Here is a 17,771-nt window from a genome sequence, read left to right as displayed (position 1 = left end):
TTCCTGCCGCCATCTTATGAGTCCTAGTAATTGCTTAACAAGGGGCTCTGCATTTTCATTTGGTACCAGGTCCCACCGTTGATGTCTCCAGTCCCGTGTACACTGCAGACAAGTAAGCCCCCAAGTTATTCTGTACAGCTTTTCTAACATGAAGGCCTCACCCCTGAGAGCCAAAGGCTCCATGATGACTGCCCTGGTTGGCAATCAACTCAGCCTAAACCCCCCAGGTCTGCTTATTTCTCTCATATTCATTTTTTCTCTGAAATTCGACTTTCTTTTACAGCGGGGCTCAGAACCAGAGTTGCACAGCTTAGCATTGACCTCCTTCTCAATGCCTTAAGTGGGTTTCTCTTTCTTGATCGCTAGTTAGCAACTCCAGGAATATGGAAAACAACCCCGCCTCCATTCTCCTACACACATGCCATATGCACTAACTAACGCCTGTCCGTTTTCCCACACACATTGTCAGTGGGAGTTATTAATGGACTGAAATCTCCCATCCCTAATTTTTACAAAGTCCCAGCAAATTAAATTCGGGAACCCTATGCCCCAAAATGTGTACACGTGACAATTCCATGTAGACAGTGACAATTCAGCCAAAGAGATCAGTGAAAATGGCGCTGGGGGGATTATGGGAAGAAATTAAGCTTGAATTTGTAGCATTCTTGGGGGACTTCTTGCTTTGTTTACTTGTTTGTTTCATTTTACACGTATAAAACACCTTGCTGGGACCAGCAGATGGCATACTGGTTACATGGCTGGACTCTCGCATAGTTGACCACAGTTTGAGTCCCAGGCTTGACAGCTTAAAACTCACGCTGGGCGTGTGTACCCAAAATCCTGAGAGGATAATGGAGAAGGGACTGTGGAACCATCTCCCCCTGGGGGGTTGACTTCTCGCTTTCTGTCTCTCTGTCTCTCTGACCAGCATAGGTACCCTATAGCAAAAATCTCTCTAATCAAAACAAAACATATTGCCAAGTTTAGCCAGCAGGATGGCGACAGAAACTGAAGAGAGGCTTATCCATCAGGAAAACAACATCCCCTGGTGGGAATCTACATCCTGCCCAAGGGCATGCAGAGACAGAGGGTGTGGGGAGATGGCTAGATGCCACACAAGTAGCTGACCGAGGTGGAGAACAGAGCGAGACCCCTCCCCACACTGTGACTGGGGAGAGGCATCTGAGGAGCTGAGTAGGCAGCAGGCCTGAGGTAGCTGTCCGACCACACTGTTCCCCCAGCCTGAAGGCCACGGTCTGGGCTCTGGGAACATGCAAATCACCTTTTCAAAGCGACTCTACTTGGGTAAAAGCCAGATACAGGGATCACTTCTACACCAAACTCAGAGAGTTCTACTGTTCAGTCCAGATACCTTGACCCTGGCTGTTGACCTTTCGGACGTGTTGTCTTGAAAACTTCACTGGGCCATTTTAGGGTAATGATAAAACTTGGAAATGGTATGTGCCATATTTTTTTTTTAACTGTAAGAATAATATTTTTATTTCTAATTGCTTCAAGAGATGTTGATTTCTTCCACTATTCTACTTCTCTTACTAGAAGTAGCTCTTCTAGACTACTAGTTTTTTTATATTTGAAACACAATTTAATTTTAAAGCTTCTGACATTTAGTAAATCTTTGAAGATTATATTTTCTGTCCATATGCATTTTTTTAATTTTTATTTTATTATCATCATAATCTTCTTTCTATTACACTAGATTACATATAACTTTACATTGACTTCCATTGCTTTTTCAAAAGGGAATGCCATGCATGTCAGTCAATACAGAGATATCAATCTCCCCGCTTTATCATTGTGCCGTATTTTGAGAGTTTGAATGGCATCCTCTAGAATCTAGAAATTATTAGAAACAAGAAGAACACACGACTCTGTGCATTTCACTGGCTTATTCTGGACATTCTGTGGCCAAGAAGGCCGTATGCCAAATAAGTCAGGTTCCTCTTCATTTTTCTCAGGTTCGAGGTCACCTACCTTAAAGTAACCTTGAATTGGTTTTAGGCCTCATCATCTTGATAAAGAATGCACTGTCCTCTTGGGTATAATTTACATATTTGTAAGACATTTCCTTTCATGTCTAACAATTATGTTAGCTTACTTCAATGATTTCTTCCTGAGATTCAACTTTTTTTTTTAATGGCTTTTGTCATAGGTTCCATGTGCTCGCCAGAGAGAGACAATGAAAGAGAAAGTGAGGAATCACCTCTCGGGGGTATGACCATGCTGCAATCCCAGGATTTGGGGCATGCATGCAAACATATCTGGCATGATTTTCAAGGCACCAGGTCCAGGACTTGAACTGCGGTAGGCCACGTGGGAGTCTAGCACTTTAACCACCATGCCTCTTGGTGTTCCCTCAACTTCTTAAAATTTCACCCAGCTCCAACCCAGAGGCTCTCACCCCTCCCTGACACTGGAGAAATCCAGTTAGACCTGAATTGAACAGACTCAGCCAGATCTGAAGGCACGCCGAACGCCAGCCACTCTACGAGGCCAGGGAATTCTCGCGTAGCTCAGAAACTCAAGTGCTCAGGATTTATTATTTCCTTCAGAACCAAGAAATCTGCTACCAGTTATATATTATAGGGGGAGGGGAAAGCAATTTAACTGAGAGACAAAAAGGCTGAAAGGTTTCTATTTAAACTACACTAAAGAGCCCTCTTTTACAGGAAAGAAATGCGCCTTTGGGGGCAACTAGCAGCTAGGATCCAGATAACGGAGGAGGGAAATGAGCTGGCTACCTGCGCGTGGGCCAGGGCTGCCAGGAAGTGCTTTCCTGACTTTGCCAACAGACCATCTGGCAGCCTCAGCTTACATGTGGACCTACGAGGGGTTCAGTTTCCAAAAACAGACCTCAGAGACCTTTCCTGGCCAGGCCTTCAGAGTCTGGGCAGAAGTTAAGGTTTGCCGTGGTGGATTTCACAGGGTTTCTGCCACTCTCTGCTCAGGTGGAAAGCACTTTGAAGCCAGACCTCAGCTCTGACAGCAGGTCTTCAGCTGTGGCATCGCAGCAGGTCCCCGGCTGTCTAATCAGCCAAATGTGCTGGCAGCTTGGTCTCTGATCACATCAGGACACCTGGCAAGCTTGCTCACTTCTCCTGCCAGCAGCAAAACTCTCCCTGCAGTGGGGATGTGATCTCTCGTCAGAGACAAATTCCCCTCCCACTAACACCCAAAGAGGACTGCAGCATTTTCCTCTTGCTGGGGCCCCCCAGCTTGACATAAGAGGTTTCTTTTCCATCTTGATTCTTGCCCTCTCCTGCCTGGTTTAATGAGTTGACCAGGAAAGCAAGAAGCTGTGGAGCACCTGTCGGGGAAGCCTAGCGATTACGCTGAAAGCAAGATGCTCGTAGCATAGGTACCTGGCAGGAGGGACGACCCTCGCCGGGTTCCCAGGCTAAAGGACGGAGCTGTGCAGGTCTCTGTGGCCTGGACCTCTCTGGGCCACAGATGGTGCATCTGTTCCTCACTCAGACTCCGTGCTTGGGATACAGGTAAGCCCTGAATAAACCTACCCATTTACTCACGCAGGTACCTGCATAACTTCTTAACGGACTGAAGTCTGTTGATCTGGTCTTTACTAAGCATCCCAAGTGATAGTCTGCATTTTCTGTTAGCTTGCACTATGTTGCTAACTCTTTTTATTTTTTTCTTTAATTTTGCTACAGGGTGTGTGTGCTTGCCAGAGACAAAGAGGGGTAGCAGGTGAGGGAGGAAGCACCCCCTGAGAGGGGAAGGCCATGCTAGAATCCTTCCTCCTCCATTCTCCTCTCAGGATTTTGGGCATGCATGCATACACAGCCAATGTGGAGGTAAGCTGCTGGATCCAGGATTTGAACGGCACAGTCCTACCATGCGGGATCCAGCTGCTTCAACCACCATGTCACTGGCTGGCCCTGCTGCCTCTGTTTTGGCTGAGGTGCAGCTGGATGGTCTGAGCTGGGAATTTTCACCCCACTGGCATTCGCTATGGTAGCTTAGCTGTGCTAGGAAGGCCGTGGTCTAGGGACAGCTCTGAGCAGTTCCAGGCACAATGTCAGGGTTCCTGCTGCTGATCAGCCATGCACACAGAGGCCAGGGGCCCCCAGTGAAACTCCAAAGACTAACACCTGTGCACAGGGTCAAAGGTGGCATCTGATGGCTCACCATTTCCGTGGTTTTTAAAGATAGTCCCACGGATTATGGGAGGCAGGTTGCTATGGCGGTGGCAGAATGACTAAACTGTAAGGGGACCAGACAGTTCTGGGAAAATGAGGTTGGGCTTTAGCACGGGCGCTGACAAAGTGTCCTCTGGATCTGTGAGCCATGTGGTCTCGATTGTCACTAGAGTGTCCAGGGAACAGCACCTCAGGCTACCTGGGCTGTGGCTACAAGTCTAAGAGACACTTTGTCTCTGCAAGCTGGCCCTCCTCCTCCCTCGCCTGGCCATCGTTCATAGGCATTAACTGTTCCCGTGCCAGAGCACACCCAAGGACACGTCTGGGTCCTAGGAGTCTCTGACATAAAGATGTGTGTGTTCCATCACCGCCACAGGTTGCTACTCTATTCAGTCGTGGTCTGAACGGTCCTGTGGCAGTCCCTCAGTAGCTGCAATTAAATCCCCTCATTGTCTGTTAAATAGGGAAAGCCTACTTGCCACGAATGCCTTAGCAACGCTGAAGTTCTACCTCAATAGCAGGTATGGGGACCCCCTTCCCCCGGCATGGGGACACCCTTACCGTACACGTAGGAGATCCCGACCAGCTCAAAGATAGCAATGATGACGAGGGCGTAGGATGCAGCATACGTGTCCACAAGCTGAAACATGTAAATCCCGCCCTAACAGGAGAGAGAAACGACCAACATTGAAGGCCCGCAGCGGCTGGCTTCTCTCTTGCACACCGAGCAGCCCACCTTCATCCCGAGCAGAATCGGTGCAGACAGGCAAAGGATCCCCCGCCCCTCAGTAGCAGTGACCTGGACCTGGACCCGCGAGTACGATGGAGACTGTGCCTATGAGCGGAGCAGTCCCTCAACACACTCCGAGGTTACCAATGCAACAGTCACGAAAAAGTGAATGAACCTCTCACGCTGCAGAGGCCCGGGTCGGTAACTGAAGGTGTCCGTGGAAAAGCAATCAGAATGCATCCATTTTGCCGTAAGTAATCAACGGTCATTTCCAGCCATGTGTCTGGATTTGATGTGACCTTCATATGACCTTTAGGTGTCTCTAGGCATTCCTCTCAAATTCCTGAGTGTCTCTGCTTCCCACTTTACATCTCCATGCACTGAGAGGGGCTTAGAGACCGTCTCGTTCGGCTCCACCTTACAAAGGATGAAACTGAGGCCCAAAATTTGCTCAAGGTCACAAAGACAGCAAAAGCAAGACTTAGACTGAGCGAGCTGATCGTCCATTTACAAAGACACTCAGGGCCAGGAGGAACTCAAGTGACGACAGACTCAGCTAGGCCAAGGAATCACCTGGAAATGTCTCTGGTTGGCAAGTCTGAGTTCTCATACATCCCATTTTCTCAAAGTAGGACACACCTGCCTTGTTGGCACGAGAAGGCTACATCTCAATTACGAAGATGCTAGAAGCATCATGAGTCGCCAGCATGACATCTTTTCCCCTGCAGAGGCCCCAGTGAACTGATGCCATCCACAGGGAAATGGCTGTGATTCACCTACGTCCTGAGATCCGAGTGCTCAGGGGAAAGGAGAGGTGGCCGTCAGCCCCCCACCCGCCTGCTTCACCCCAAGCCCATGCCCGGCAGGTGGCTCACCTGAGTGATCATTGGGAAGCCCATGATGAAGAAGCAAACGCAGCAGCCCAGGGTGAAGACTGGCTTGTGCGTACGCAGGTACTTGGGGAACTCGTCCGAGATGGAGGTCACTATGGTCTCGATGGTGGCAAACTACAACCGCGTCGGGAAATGGACATGATCAGACATCGCCCAGAGCCCGCCGCCTGTCCCACCAGGTCGAGCTGCAGCTGTAAGTTTGGGTTTTCGGACTGCAGTCCTTGGATAGGTCTCAACAGCTTTGGCAGAGCTCCACTGCACAAGGCCCAGCCAAGAGAACCCAGTGGGGTGTGTGATTCAGAGCCCACCTCCAGCCCCAAGGACTGCACTCATCGCATCAGGACCTTTAAGCTTCGCTTGTTATTCATGAGATGGAAACTCCTCTCCTCCGGTTTACCTTGCATCTGACCTTCTTGCTACTTGAGGAAAATCCTTCCTTGCACCCAACGACTTAACTCTGAGTACCTACCAGCATGATTTGTACCTGACGGTCCCACGGCAATTTCCCGAAGACTGACTTCCTATTACTCTCCCTCATCCAGCCCCACAGAATTTGTTTTGGCAAAATGAAGCCAAGGGTAGAAGTAGGTAGGTTAGAATTGGCATGGAGAGAGGGGAAGAGGAAAGGAAGAAGATTCCTTTGCACCGTCGCGAGTCACCCACAGAAACAAGGCTGTCCTGAGCCCTAGAGATCAAGGGTTACTACTCCCACGTCACCCAGGGGAAGTACTCAGCTGTTCCCTAAACCCGCCCTCTGCTGCAGGCTGGACCCGGGACCGAGGAGAGGGGGTCTCCCGAAGGAGCCCCGGACAGGCTCGTTGAGGAAAAGGCTCACCATAGTGTCGAGTCCAAGAGTGAGGAGCATCAGGAAAAAGATGATGGCCCAGAACGGAGAGAGAGGAAGCCTGGTTAGGGCTTCCGGGTAAACCACGAAGGCAATGCCTGGCCCTGGAAGGAGCAAGACAGACACTCAGGCAGGCCCAGCTCCAGGCCCCGTCCTCCTGAGGCCCACAGGGCCTCCTCCCTGAGATCCTCAGAAACTATTTCATACTACTTCCACTGTGTGTTATTTTTAAATTCATCTCCATCCATTTCCTCAATTATACCTTAAGTTGAAGGGCAGGACCAGGACAATGAGGTCCACACCTAGGGAAACTCACAGAGAGGCTCAAGAACAGCATCGAAGCAGAGAGGGGGCTGATGCAACGTGACTCCAAGGCCAGGCTGTATCCCTGAGAGATGCCGAGAAAGCCCAGCACTGTGCTAAATGAGGTAAGGGAGAACAGAACAATTTCTCTCTAGGCTTGTGGTTCTCAACCAGAGATAATTTTGCCCCTGACCCAGGGATACTTGGTAATATCTGGAGTCTTTAATTTCTTTTTTTTTAATTTTGTCATAGGACACAAGCACTCAGCAGAGAGAGAGAAAGTGAGAAATCACCCACTCCAGGGGGACATCCACATCACAATTCTCTCTCCTCCCTTTTCCTCTAGGGGCCTTGGGCATGATGCACATGTTCCTGGCATGTTTTTCAAGCCGTCAGGTCCAGGATTCGAACCATGGAGTTGGCCAAGTGGGATCCAGAGCTTTAACTGCCACACCACCTGCTGGCCCCTGGAGTCACTTCTATTCTCACAACTGAGACAGGACAATTACTGGCCGCTGGAGGGTAGAGGCAAGGTACTGGCAAACACCCTACCACACACATAATGGCCTTCTATTAAAAAAGGATCACATCCCAGTGTCCTCGGGCCGAGGCTGAGAAACCCCGCTCTCCTGGTTCGGAATGGACCAGAATGACATCATTTCCCTCATTACCTCCACCAGGAGAAGCCATTCACATGAATCTCGAATCTAACACTTTCAGGGACTTGCTTACTTGGTAAAGACAAGTCTACATCAATCCATGGGCAATGAGTCGACAGAAGGCCGGTGAGGCGTGGTGTAAGGGGTAGGAGATTTTGATCTCTAGGGGTCAGGCAGATCTGGTCCAAATTCAGATTCCACGACTTCTGAGCTGGGCAACCCTGCATAAGCTACGTAACCTCTGTCATCTCAGTCTTGTCCGTCTGTGACGTGGGGCTCACAACAGCATTTCCCACGGTGGTTTCGGGGACCAAACGAGGAAGCACCGGTAAAACGAGGAGCCAAGGGCCTCAACGCACAGAGTATAACTCTCAGCATGAGTGGACCCCGAACTGGGCAGTGGGTGGTGCTGGCTCAGGTGTCCCCACGAACACTGCATGTGGTCTCGGTGGGGGGGTCCACGCTGCAGCTTTCTCTGCCATCATAAAGCCTACCAGCCATTCCTACCTGCCTCGTGACCTCCCTGGGAAGATGGCAGTACCCAAGATGGCTCAGCACTGGGCAGCTGTGAGTTTCCCTGTAAGTAGGGCGCTACATGGTAACGGGCAGAGGTGAGAGACGGGGGCGCTGGTAATCCGCAGCCCATGCGTGCCTAGAAACCAGGAATTGCAGCAACTGGACTTTTTATAACTCCAGCATAACAGCACTTACTAAAACTGGCGTTTATCAGGTGGTTAGTCCCTACATTGCTGAGGACCCTGGGGTATTTAAAATATAAAGCCTCACATGCCCGAGATACCCCGCTTTATGCATTTATTGAACAGACTGCAGAGCCAGCCTCTAAAGGCTCCCTATGTGGCCCATAAACGGAAGCCCTGTATTAAACCACAGTTCGAAATAGGTCTCGAATGGAAGGCCGCAAGGAAGCTGGTTCAGCTTTCTGGCAACAGGCAAGCCCATACCGCCAAAGAGAAGACCCTTCAGTGGCCGCTACATAGACCCTCAACTGCTTGCTTTCACAGGATCTGATCCTTGGGGCTTTACTGCTTTTTTAGGAAGAAAGTGATTTCCAAATATTCAGCCTACTTCAATGTCAGCTGCCTCCCTGCAGTACGCAGGTGAAGACATCATTTTTAAGCGACATGACAGCAGACTCTGCTTATCCAGGATGGCTGGGGACTAGGGTTATCCAGTGAATAATGTTGGATATTTAAAAGAGCACACGACCTGTCTGATGATGGAGGGTGAGTCCCGTCTCTCCTCTCTTCCACCAGAAGGCAGTTCAGACCAGTGGCTGGAGTGTGGGCTCTGTGCCCATGGAGAAGAAGGCTGGTCGAGCCTCTTCCTAGCTGTGGGACCCTAAGTGAGTCACTCACTCCCTCCGGACAACCTTTAGTTTCCTTTCCACACAATGGAAACAATGTTCTACTAGCACCTCCCTTCAGAGAGTTCCTGTGATAATGACGTGCTCCCAGGTACGTAAAGAGCTTAGGACTCCGCCTGGACACGGTAGGACCTCATAAAGGCAGACCAACGTTACTCTTCCCACAGGAGGGGATCGAAGGGGCTCTTCATCTCGGCCGCTTAGGTAGGCCCCCAGAGAACCCACAGGAAAAGCCTCTTTTATCCTAGAGTGCCCTGGACACAGCAAGGAGCTGCAGTCCACGCAGTTCATCCATGCCCAGCTTGGGCGGCGGCTGCTGGGCTGTGACCTCCATCACAAACGGAGTGAGTTCTAGGAGGTCCCACCACCTGGGCTTCGGTGCCTTTGGGCGGGGTGGGGGTTAGGATCCCAGTGATAGTCAGATGGCTGGTTGCATGTGTGAGCATGTTCATGTTAATCAGCAGGGTCTCTGAACACTCGAGGGTGCAGAACCAAGGCAGCACTGTCCAGGGTGGTTAACTGAGAGTTATCGACCACTTCCTGGGAAGCCCAAGTTAAATATGCACAATCATGCTCACATGCTCTGGCCTACCTACACTTCGTGCGGTCGGGTGAGTGTCTTTGTTTGGCTTCAGGTGGAATTCTAACCAGGAGGCTCCGCTCCATAGGCAGCGGGGCTGAGGGCTGGGAGATGTGCCAACAGGCCACAGCCCTGGAAGCTGCTCTCCGGGGGAGATCTGTGAAAAGAGCATCCCCTTCTCGGGGTCTATCATAAAGCAGAGGGTGGCCTGGCTTCATCACCAATGCCACCATCAGGCTCCTCACTTTTTAGATATGGTTAAGATTTGGGGGTGATCATTCTGATGGAAATATCTCCCTTAGAAGGAAGCAAAAAAATCTGCCGAAGTTCTGTCACCCAGCTGGAGGGGGTGGAGCTGACGCCCAGTCTCCACCCTATACTCCACAGCACCTCCATTTTACTGGGGAAACAAGATGGGCCATACCACCATGTAGGGTATACATGGGCTCAGAGGAGCAGTACTAGCCTTCCTGAGGGCCTGGGAGATCTCGTGGGATACTGCTCGCTCTGCAGTGTGGAGCGAAGCCCCCTGCATCCCTGCTGGAGACCAGATACTGACTAAAGGGTTAATATTGTCAGCTAAGTGTTCTTCTTGTTAAAAATCAGAGGAAGCAAAAAGGACAGGTATCAGAAGGAAACACGGGCAATTGTCCACGCTTTTTACACACAGGATAAAGAAAATTCTGTTTGGATTTTAGCAGCCCCTCCCTCCAACTCTCTTTGCTGGGACAGAATGAGCACAAAATGGTTAACTACTGTGGTGTCGGGATCACTGTCCCCGGCAGCCTGGCTGCTGGTTCCCAATGAGCTCTGTAATATCTCAAAAAACAGCAAAATGCCTCAGATGGGCTAAAAAGTAGAGCAAAGCTTACCTGCTCCAGCTACTCTGCTGGGAGGAAATGAGGTTACAGGACAGCTGGGGGTGGCTGGGGTACCCCTGAGGACAGAGCCTCCTCACCCTCTTCCCTCCCCTCCCAGGGAGTTCCAGAATTCTCACCAGGGCAGGGCAGGGGCTTCTGCTAGCTCCTGGGGCCCCTCTAATTTAGTGCACTGCTGCAGAACCAAACATTCCCTGGGGTTTCATACTCTCTCCAAGGGGAGATAATTACAGCTCTGGAACATGCTGGCTCTTTAACACTCCGAGGTCCCTGATGCATTATCAGCACACGCTGAAGCAGTGATTAGTCATCCCTGGGGGGCCAGAGGGACCTAGCAACCCACCCAAAAGGTGACATTCTAAGTCTGCCTTGTCTCTGTCTGAGAACGGCAGTTCACGCCTTAGAGAGAAGGGACTGCCCCGACAGCATCTCACAGGTGCACTTCTGGAGTGTCTCGGCCTAAAGTCATACCCCAAGCTCCAGGCACTGTCCCAACCCGTCATCTGATCAGAATGAGATCGTCACCACCATGAGCAAGAGCCACGATCACCAAGGTCCCTCCGTCCCAAAGCCTACGACACACCCACATCCTTGGCAGACCCAGGCTGGTGGGAAATAAAGAGCGAAATAAAAACCTTAAACACTCTTTCAGCAAATGCTACCCTAGAAATACGGATTAAACAAGATAGAAATGAAAGCCCTTTGCAAACTCGAAGCACCATACCAACGTCAGCCACTCACCCAGGCTCGCTTGGAGAAACAGTAAACATTTGTTCCACATGCTCCTCCGCCCCCCTCTACCATCCGAGCTTTCTACCCACGGGAAAACTGCAGATCGGCATTGCTAACTAAGCAGGAGGCCCCAAGAGCACATTTGACCTAGCAATCAAGAAAGTGCTTCGTAAGGAAAAGGCTCCTCCGAAGTCAGCGCTCCGATTAAATGTTAGCGGCTCCTTCCTACCGGGCCTCTGTGAGGAACGTCATCCTGCAGTCCTGCGGCAGTCTGTGCCCGCATCGCTTCCTAATGAATCTTCCACTCTACCCAACAGGCATAATCGGTCTAGCTCCTACTTGCACATGCTGCAGCCGAATCACGAGGGTCAGGGAAACAGAGGAGGAGAGATGGAACAGCGAAGGGGGCTTTCAAAACAACGCCTCTGGTTAGAGACCAGCCAGCTCTAGCCCTGCAGTGGTTTCTTCTTGAGCCTGTCTTGGCCCATCTGTAAAGGGGGCTCCCCCGCCCCCTGCCTTTTCCAGAAGGCCCTTGTCCCAGCACAGCAAGAATCAGAAGCTTGTGAGACCAGCCTGGAAGCTGCCCTGCAACAGCAGGTGACGACTGCCCCCTACCTTGGTCTGCCACATTCTCGATGTTGACCTTGCGCTCGTTGGCCATGAAGCCGATGACAGAGAAGATGACAAAGCCGGCGAAGATGCTCGTGGCACTGTTGGTGCAGGTCACGATTAGAGTGTCCCTGGGAGGAAGAGACCGGGTCTGCCATGAGGTGTGCTTCACGCGTGGAAGCGGAGAGGGGAACACACAAGTGCAGGCCTGTACGCCTGTGTGCGTGCACTGAGGAGAAGGAAGTAGCCTTGACCACAGACTTCCTTGGGCTGATTTTAAAGGCACACGAAGACTCAAAAATGTCTGATCTAGGGCCTCTGAACCAAAGCTCTGGCCTGCACATGCTTCTGAACTGGGTCTGAATGTTCACATCCCTCCAAAATCCACATGTTAAAACTTAATCCCCTCGGGGGCTGGCAGGTGATGTGGTGGTTAAGGGTGCTGGACTTCCACATGGCTGACCCTGGTTCAAGTCCTGGACCAGGTGGCTTGTTTACTCACTTTCCCCCTCTCTCTGTCTGCCCCTCTCTGATCAAATTTAAAATGAAAGGAAGGAAGGAAGGAAGGAAGGAAGGAAGGAAGGAAGGAAAAGAAAATGAGAGAGAGAGAGAGAGAAAGTTAAATAATTCTTTTAAAAAATTATCCCCTCAGGGCCAGCAGATGGCATAGTGGCTAAGGCACTGGACACTCCCACATAGCCAACCACAGTTCGAGTCCCGGACCTGGTGGCTCACTTTCTCGCTTCCCCCCCACCCCCGGTCAAGTTAAAATAAATAAATAAATAAATACAGTGAAATAAATTAAAAAAAAAAAAACTTAATCCCCTCCGCGACAGTATGAAGAGGTGACACCCTTCAGGAAGTCATTAGGTAGCAAAGGCTCTGCCCTCCCGAGTGGGATTGGTGCCCTGCAAGGAGGCTGAGGGAGCACACTTGCCCCCAGCCCTGGGTGGGTGTGGCGACCAGGACCGTCTCCTGTCTCGGAAGCAGTGAGGCCTGACCGGACGCTGAGTCTGCTGACACCTTATCTCGCCCATCTCAGCCTCAGAACGGTGACAGATGAATTTCCGTGATTTATAAAATACGCAGCCTAAGGTATTCGTTGCAGCAGCCAAAACAGGCTGTGGGTCATCCCAGAGGCAGGGCAAGTACGTCCGTGAGAACAAAACCTGACAGGCAGGGCCTTGAGGAGACGCCAAGGCAGAAACCACGCGGGAGAGAGAGAAGGCGGCGGGACCGTGAGATGCCACCAAGGTCTGAGGGCAGCCTGGGCTGGGCTCAGAGGGCCAACAACGGCAGTAGAGGGGAGGGAAGCCGTTGCTTCTGCCTTCACCCAGGGCCCTGTGCAGGCGCGACAGCCAGGGCCCCCAGCCCGCCATGAGGCTCACTAGCCCCGAACACGAGGTCCCAGCGAAGAGGGCCTCACGGCTCCAACACAATCTCAGTGCTCCTGCCTGTCAGCGGAGTGACCTGAGCCAACCCCCTTGGTACTCTGACTGCAAATGGCAGCAATGACCCTGCCTCTGTCCTAGCCTGCTGTGAGGATAGAGCCCAGGGGTGCCCTCCCCGTGCACAGCCCTGCCCAGAGCAGGTGCACAGCGAACTCCGCGGGGGCTGAGCCTTCAGGGTCGCTAACGAGGAGACTAAGGCCCCAGGAGGTGATGGACTGAGAATGGTGGGTCAGGACTTGAGTTCAGACTTTCCAGCTCTCCACCCAGGTTCTTTCTGTCATTCCCCAGCTTCATTTCTGCCACTTCCACTTTTAGATTTCTGCTACAGGGTATGTGCGCTCGCTGAGACGCCAAGAGAGACAGAAAGTGAGAAATCACCCCCCACCCCCCTACCCCCAGCCAGGGGGAATGGTCTTGCCACAATCCCTCCTCCATTCTCCTCAAGGGATTTTGGGCACACACGCATTCATGCCTGGTGTAACAAGTCTCCTAGTCCTCGAACTGTGCTCAGCCATGTGAAAGTCCAGTGACATAACCATTACCCCATCTGCTAGCCAGACAAGAGAGAGACAGAGAGACAGAAAGCGAGAAATCACCCCACAGGAGGGATGGCCACGCCGCAATCCCTTCTCCTCCATTCTCCTCTCAGGATCTTGGGCACACACGCACACACGCCCGGTGTGAGTTTAAGCTACCGGGTCCAGGACTCGAACCACGGTCGACTATGTGGGAGTCCAGCAACATAGCCATTACGCTAACTGCTGGTCCCCCGCTTTATTTCTAATATGGCACACAGAAGGCTTCACCCTTGGGTGTGTGCAGATTGATTCTGGTCAACAGTTACCAACTGATTGTCACCAAAGAACTTCACCTCCACCCGTACTCAAGGCTGCTTTGAGCTGTGCTGTGAACCACGACCACCCCCAGTTCACACATGCAAGTCCTACTTCCCAATACCTCAGAGGTGCCTTTAGAAAGGTAATTAGGTTAAAATAAAGTCATTCTGGGGGCTGGAAGGTAGCATGGTGGTTAAGGGCACTGGACTCCCACATGGCCAACCGTGGTTCGAGACCTGGGCCTGACAGCATGCTTTCTCACTTTCCCTCTCTCTCTCTTTCTCTCTCTCACTCTGTCCTTCTCTGGTCAAATTAAAAATAAATAAATACATAAAGTTAAATAAAATAATTATTTAAAAAAAATAAAATCATTCATTTGGGTGCTAACCCAACATGTCTGTTGTCTATAAAAAAATGCTCTTAGGATCCAGCCATACCCTAAGGGAAAGACCACATGACGGCACATCAAGGAGGGGCCTCAGAAGATGCCAACCCCGCCAAGGACAGGGCCTCCGACTTGGAGCCTGCAGAGCCACGAGATGACCCCTGCTGCTATTCGAGCCGCCCAGCTGGGTGTCTGCTATGGCTGCCAGCAGACAAACACTGAGGCTCCCTCTGAGCTGGCCGGATGCTCAGAGCAATTCCTCCTGCCCCCACGTGCCTGTCACCCTCTCTCTGCACACGCCCCTATCACCCTCAGCCCTGCCATCTCCATCTCGGGCTGTCCCTACCACCTGAAGCAAACTCCCTCTCCCCTGCACCTGCTAAAATGTGTGCCACTCAGGCATCCCCGGTAACGGCTTAACTGAAACCTTTGCTTCTTGTTTCAGAGAAACTTGAATAAAGTTTGACCCTTAGCCAAAAAAAAGAGAGAAAGAAAAGAGAGAAAAAAAAAAAAAAGACGTGTAGAAAAATGGGTGCAACAAAAATAAGGTTTAACCTGCTGTTAAGAGGATCATCCGTGCGTTCACATGAGAAAAACGTTCGGGCACTATCGTGTAAGTGAATGTCTGCTATGTAGTCACAGCTCTGCATGCCCGTACCTCGTCACTAGGACTGCTTTCTGCAAAACTAGGATGTAAAAACTACAGCTGGGCTGCACCCCCTTCACCACAGATGCCAGGTGACCAGCGCATCTAAGCCAAGATACCTTCATTGTTTTGTTGTATGTGTTCTAAGATCTTTGCCATTGGGCACATGCACTTACTGGAGACAAGGAAGACAGAGAGAAGAAGTGAGAGGAAAAGTGAGAAATCACCCACCAGAGAGACGGCCACACCGTAATTCCTTCTGCTGCATCTCCTTCTGAGCTGCTGGACACACCCGTACTCAGGGCCAGCATGATTTTCAAGCCAGCAGGTCTGGGACTCAAACCATGATCCTCATGTCAGAGCCCAGTGCCTTAACCACTACACCACCTGCTGGCCTGAGACCTCCCTGGTTCTGATGTGACCGGCAGTCATGTGGGCTCTCATCACAAAGCAGCAGTGTGAGGGGCCAGGGGCACTGGAAGCTGAGCCTGGGTGCCTGAGATCTCACTCCTGTTGCTGTGCACAGCGCTGTACCCCCTGGGGGTAAGCCTGTGGATCCAAGAGCACAACAGACGCTCTGAACTGGAGCACACCAGCCATCTCCTCCTCTCCTGGATAGTAAGCTATTTGAGGACTATCTTTTCTACTTCTAATTTTTCTTAAGAATTATTTATTTAATTTTATTTATTCATCATTCTATTTTAATTTGGCCAGAGAGATACACATACAGAGACAGACAGAGAGAGAGAGAGAGAGGGAAAGTGAGAAAATAAACCACCGGGTCCAGGACTCGAACTGTGGCTGGCCGTGTGGGAGTGTCCAGCATCTTAACCACCACGCCACCTGCTGATCTCCAAAGATGGGAATATGTTTTGAATTTTTCTCTTGACTCACAAAATATCTCACATATTATTGAAAATAGTTGTGATAGGGCCAGCAGGTGGCATAGTGGTTAAAGGTGCTGGACTCCCACATGGCCAAGCATGGTGGCAGCTTAAAAATCACACAGGGCATTTATGCATGCAAGCCTACTCCCACATGGCCAAGCATGGTGGCAGCTTACAAATCACACAGGGCATTTATGCATGCATGCCTAAAATCCCAGGAGAATGGAGGAGAAGGGATTGTGGCATGCTCATTCCTCCTGGGGGAGTGAATTCTTACTTTCCCTCTCACTGTCTCTCTCTCTCTTTCTCCCCAGTCAGGAGACACGCCATATACCAAAAACCTTAAAAATAAAATTAGTCATGGGACCAGCAGTTAGCGTAATGGCTATGTCACTGGACTCCCATGTAGTCGACCACGGTTCGAGTCCCAGACTAGTGGCTTAAACTCACACTGGGCACGTGTGCATGCATGCCAAAGATCCCAAGAGGAGAATGGAGGAGAAGGGATTGCAGCATGGCCATCCCCCCAGGGGGTGATTTCTCACTTTCAGTCTTTCTGTCTCTCGGTCTTTCTGGCAAGTGCATGTGCCCTGTAGCAAAAAAAAAAAGAAAAAAAATTAGTCATGACATGGCAACTGCTATTTATTGAGTACCTATTATGTGCAAAATACTGCTCTGAGACTTCGCATACGTCATGTCTTGCCCTCCAACAAGACACCATGATGCTCTACATTTTATGAGAAGAAAATCAAGGCTCAGACAAGTAAAGACTCGCGCTCGCTCCTTGGAGTTCTGGTAAGTGGGAAAGTGAGAATCAAGGACAAGTCTGTCCAACTCCAAGGTGCCCCTTCCCCTGCGCCGTGCCACCTTCCAGGTCTGTAAAGTGTTGATGGAGTACCCAAATGACCCTCCTTCGTCAGTGATCACCATGTACCCGTGTCCATGGACTCAGTGGCTCACGCGTGGTCATCACAGGACACGGCTGGCTGCACAGACCCTTGAAGAGAAGCTCACTTCTGACTTCTGTCCTGGACATGGCCACTGAGCCCCTACCATGTGTCAAACTTAGGACCGTGAGTTAGAGTCTGGGCTTTGGGCAGCCAGGGGCTCAGCCTTCACAGACCAAGTTCAAGGTCAGGGACGATCGTTCAGGTCATCCTTCCTTCCTGGCCCTATTCCCACTCACCAGCTCCCCCTGGATCTTGGAGGCCTCCACGTACCTGTAGCAGTTGTTGTGGAATTTGTTGTAAGAAGAGAGAGTGATCAGGCCGCCCCATGCCGCAGACAAAGAGAAGAAAATCTGAGTGGCAGCATCTTTCCACACCTGGGAGGCAGGGGAGAGAAGGTCAAGGTTCAGGGTCACTGAAGGAGATGTGCCCAGGGAAGGGAGCCCACAGGAGCAGTAACCCACCTCCATCCTCCCGGGAAAAGGCTGTCAGAGATAGGCCACCTTTGGACTTCGACGTAAATATGAAACATACTCTGCTTGTACCCAAAGCCAAAAATGTAGTAAATTACCAGGGAGACTAACTCCTTCTAATCAAAGGTGAGGAACTTATTAAACTGTACTCACATTTTGTGTTTATATTTTCTCTCATGTGAAGCTAAACAAAAGGGAAGAGCCCTTTCTTTAGCGCTCTGCACTCTCAAAAAATTTACAAGAGCAAACTATATTCATGGATACAAAACAAAAACCTTATTTAATTAGCATTCTCGTGGATAACAGCTGCTATTAAAAAATGTGAAAATTAGGGGCCCAGGAGATGGCATAGCTGGACT

The 17,771-nt window shown here is 50.7% G+C and overlaps 1 protein-coding gene across 1 annotated transcript in view; it reads right to left on the bottom strand.

Moving 5' to 3' along the window:
* SLC6A5 (solute carrier family 6 member 5) overlaps window positions 1-17,771 on the bottom strand; it is a 68,309-nt gene that overhangs the window by 12,074 nt on the left and 38,464 nt on the right. The window contains exons 11-15 of the mRNA XM_027771204.1: window positions 17,213-17,316; window positions 11,794-11,918; window positions 6,634-6,746; window positions 5,781-5,912; window positions 4,737-4,836 (exon numbers count right to left, since the gene is read on the bottom strand). Of these exons, the coding sequence (XP_027627005.1) occupies window positions 4,737-4,836; window positions 5,781-5,912; window positions 6,634-6,746; window positions 11,794-11,918; window positions 17,213-17,316 (574 nt within the window). The remainder of the gene's footprint in view (window positions 1-4,736; window positions 4,837-5,780; window positions 5,913-6,633; window positions 6,747-11,793; window positions 11,919-17,212; window positions 17,317-17,771) is intronic.

This window comes from Tupaia chinensis, unplaced genomic scaffold, assembly GCF_000334495.1.
Source record: "Tupaia chinensis unplaced genomic scaffold, TupChi_1.0 Scaffold000196_1, whole genome shotgun sequence".
Lineage (NCBI taxonomy): Eukaryota > Metazoa > Chordata > Mammalia > Scandentia > Tupaiidae > Tupaia > Tupaia belangeri.
The sequence above is the reverse complement of the archived record's forward strand: the minus strand, read 5'-3'. Positions and strand labels throughout refer to the sequence as shown.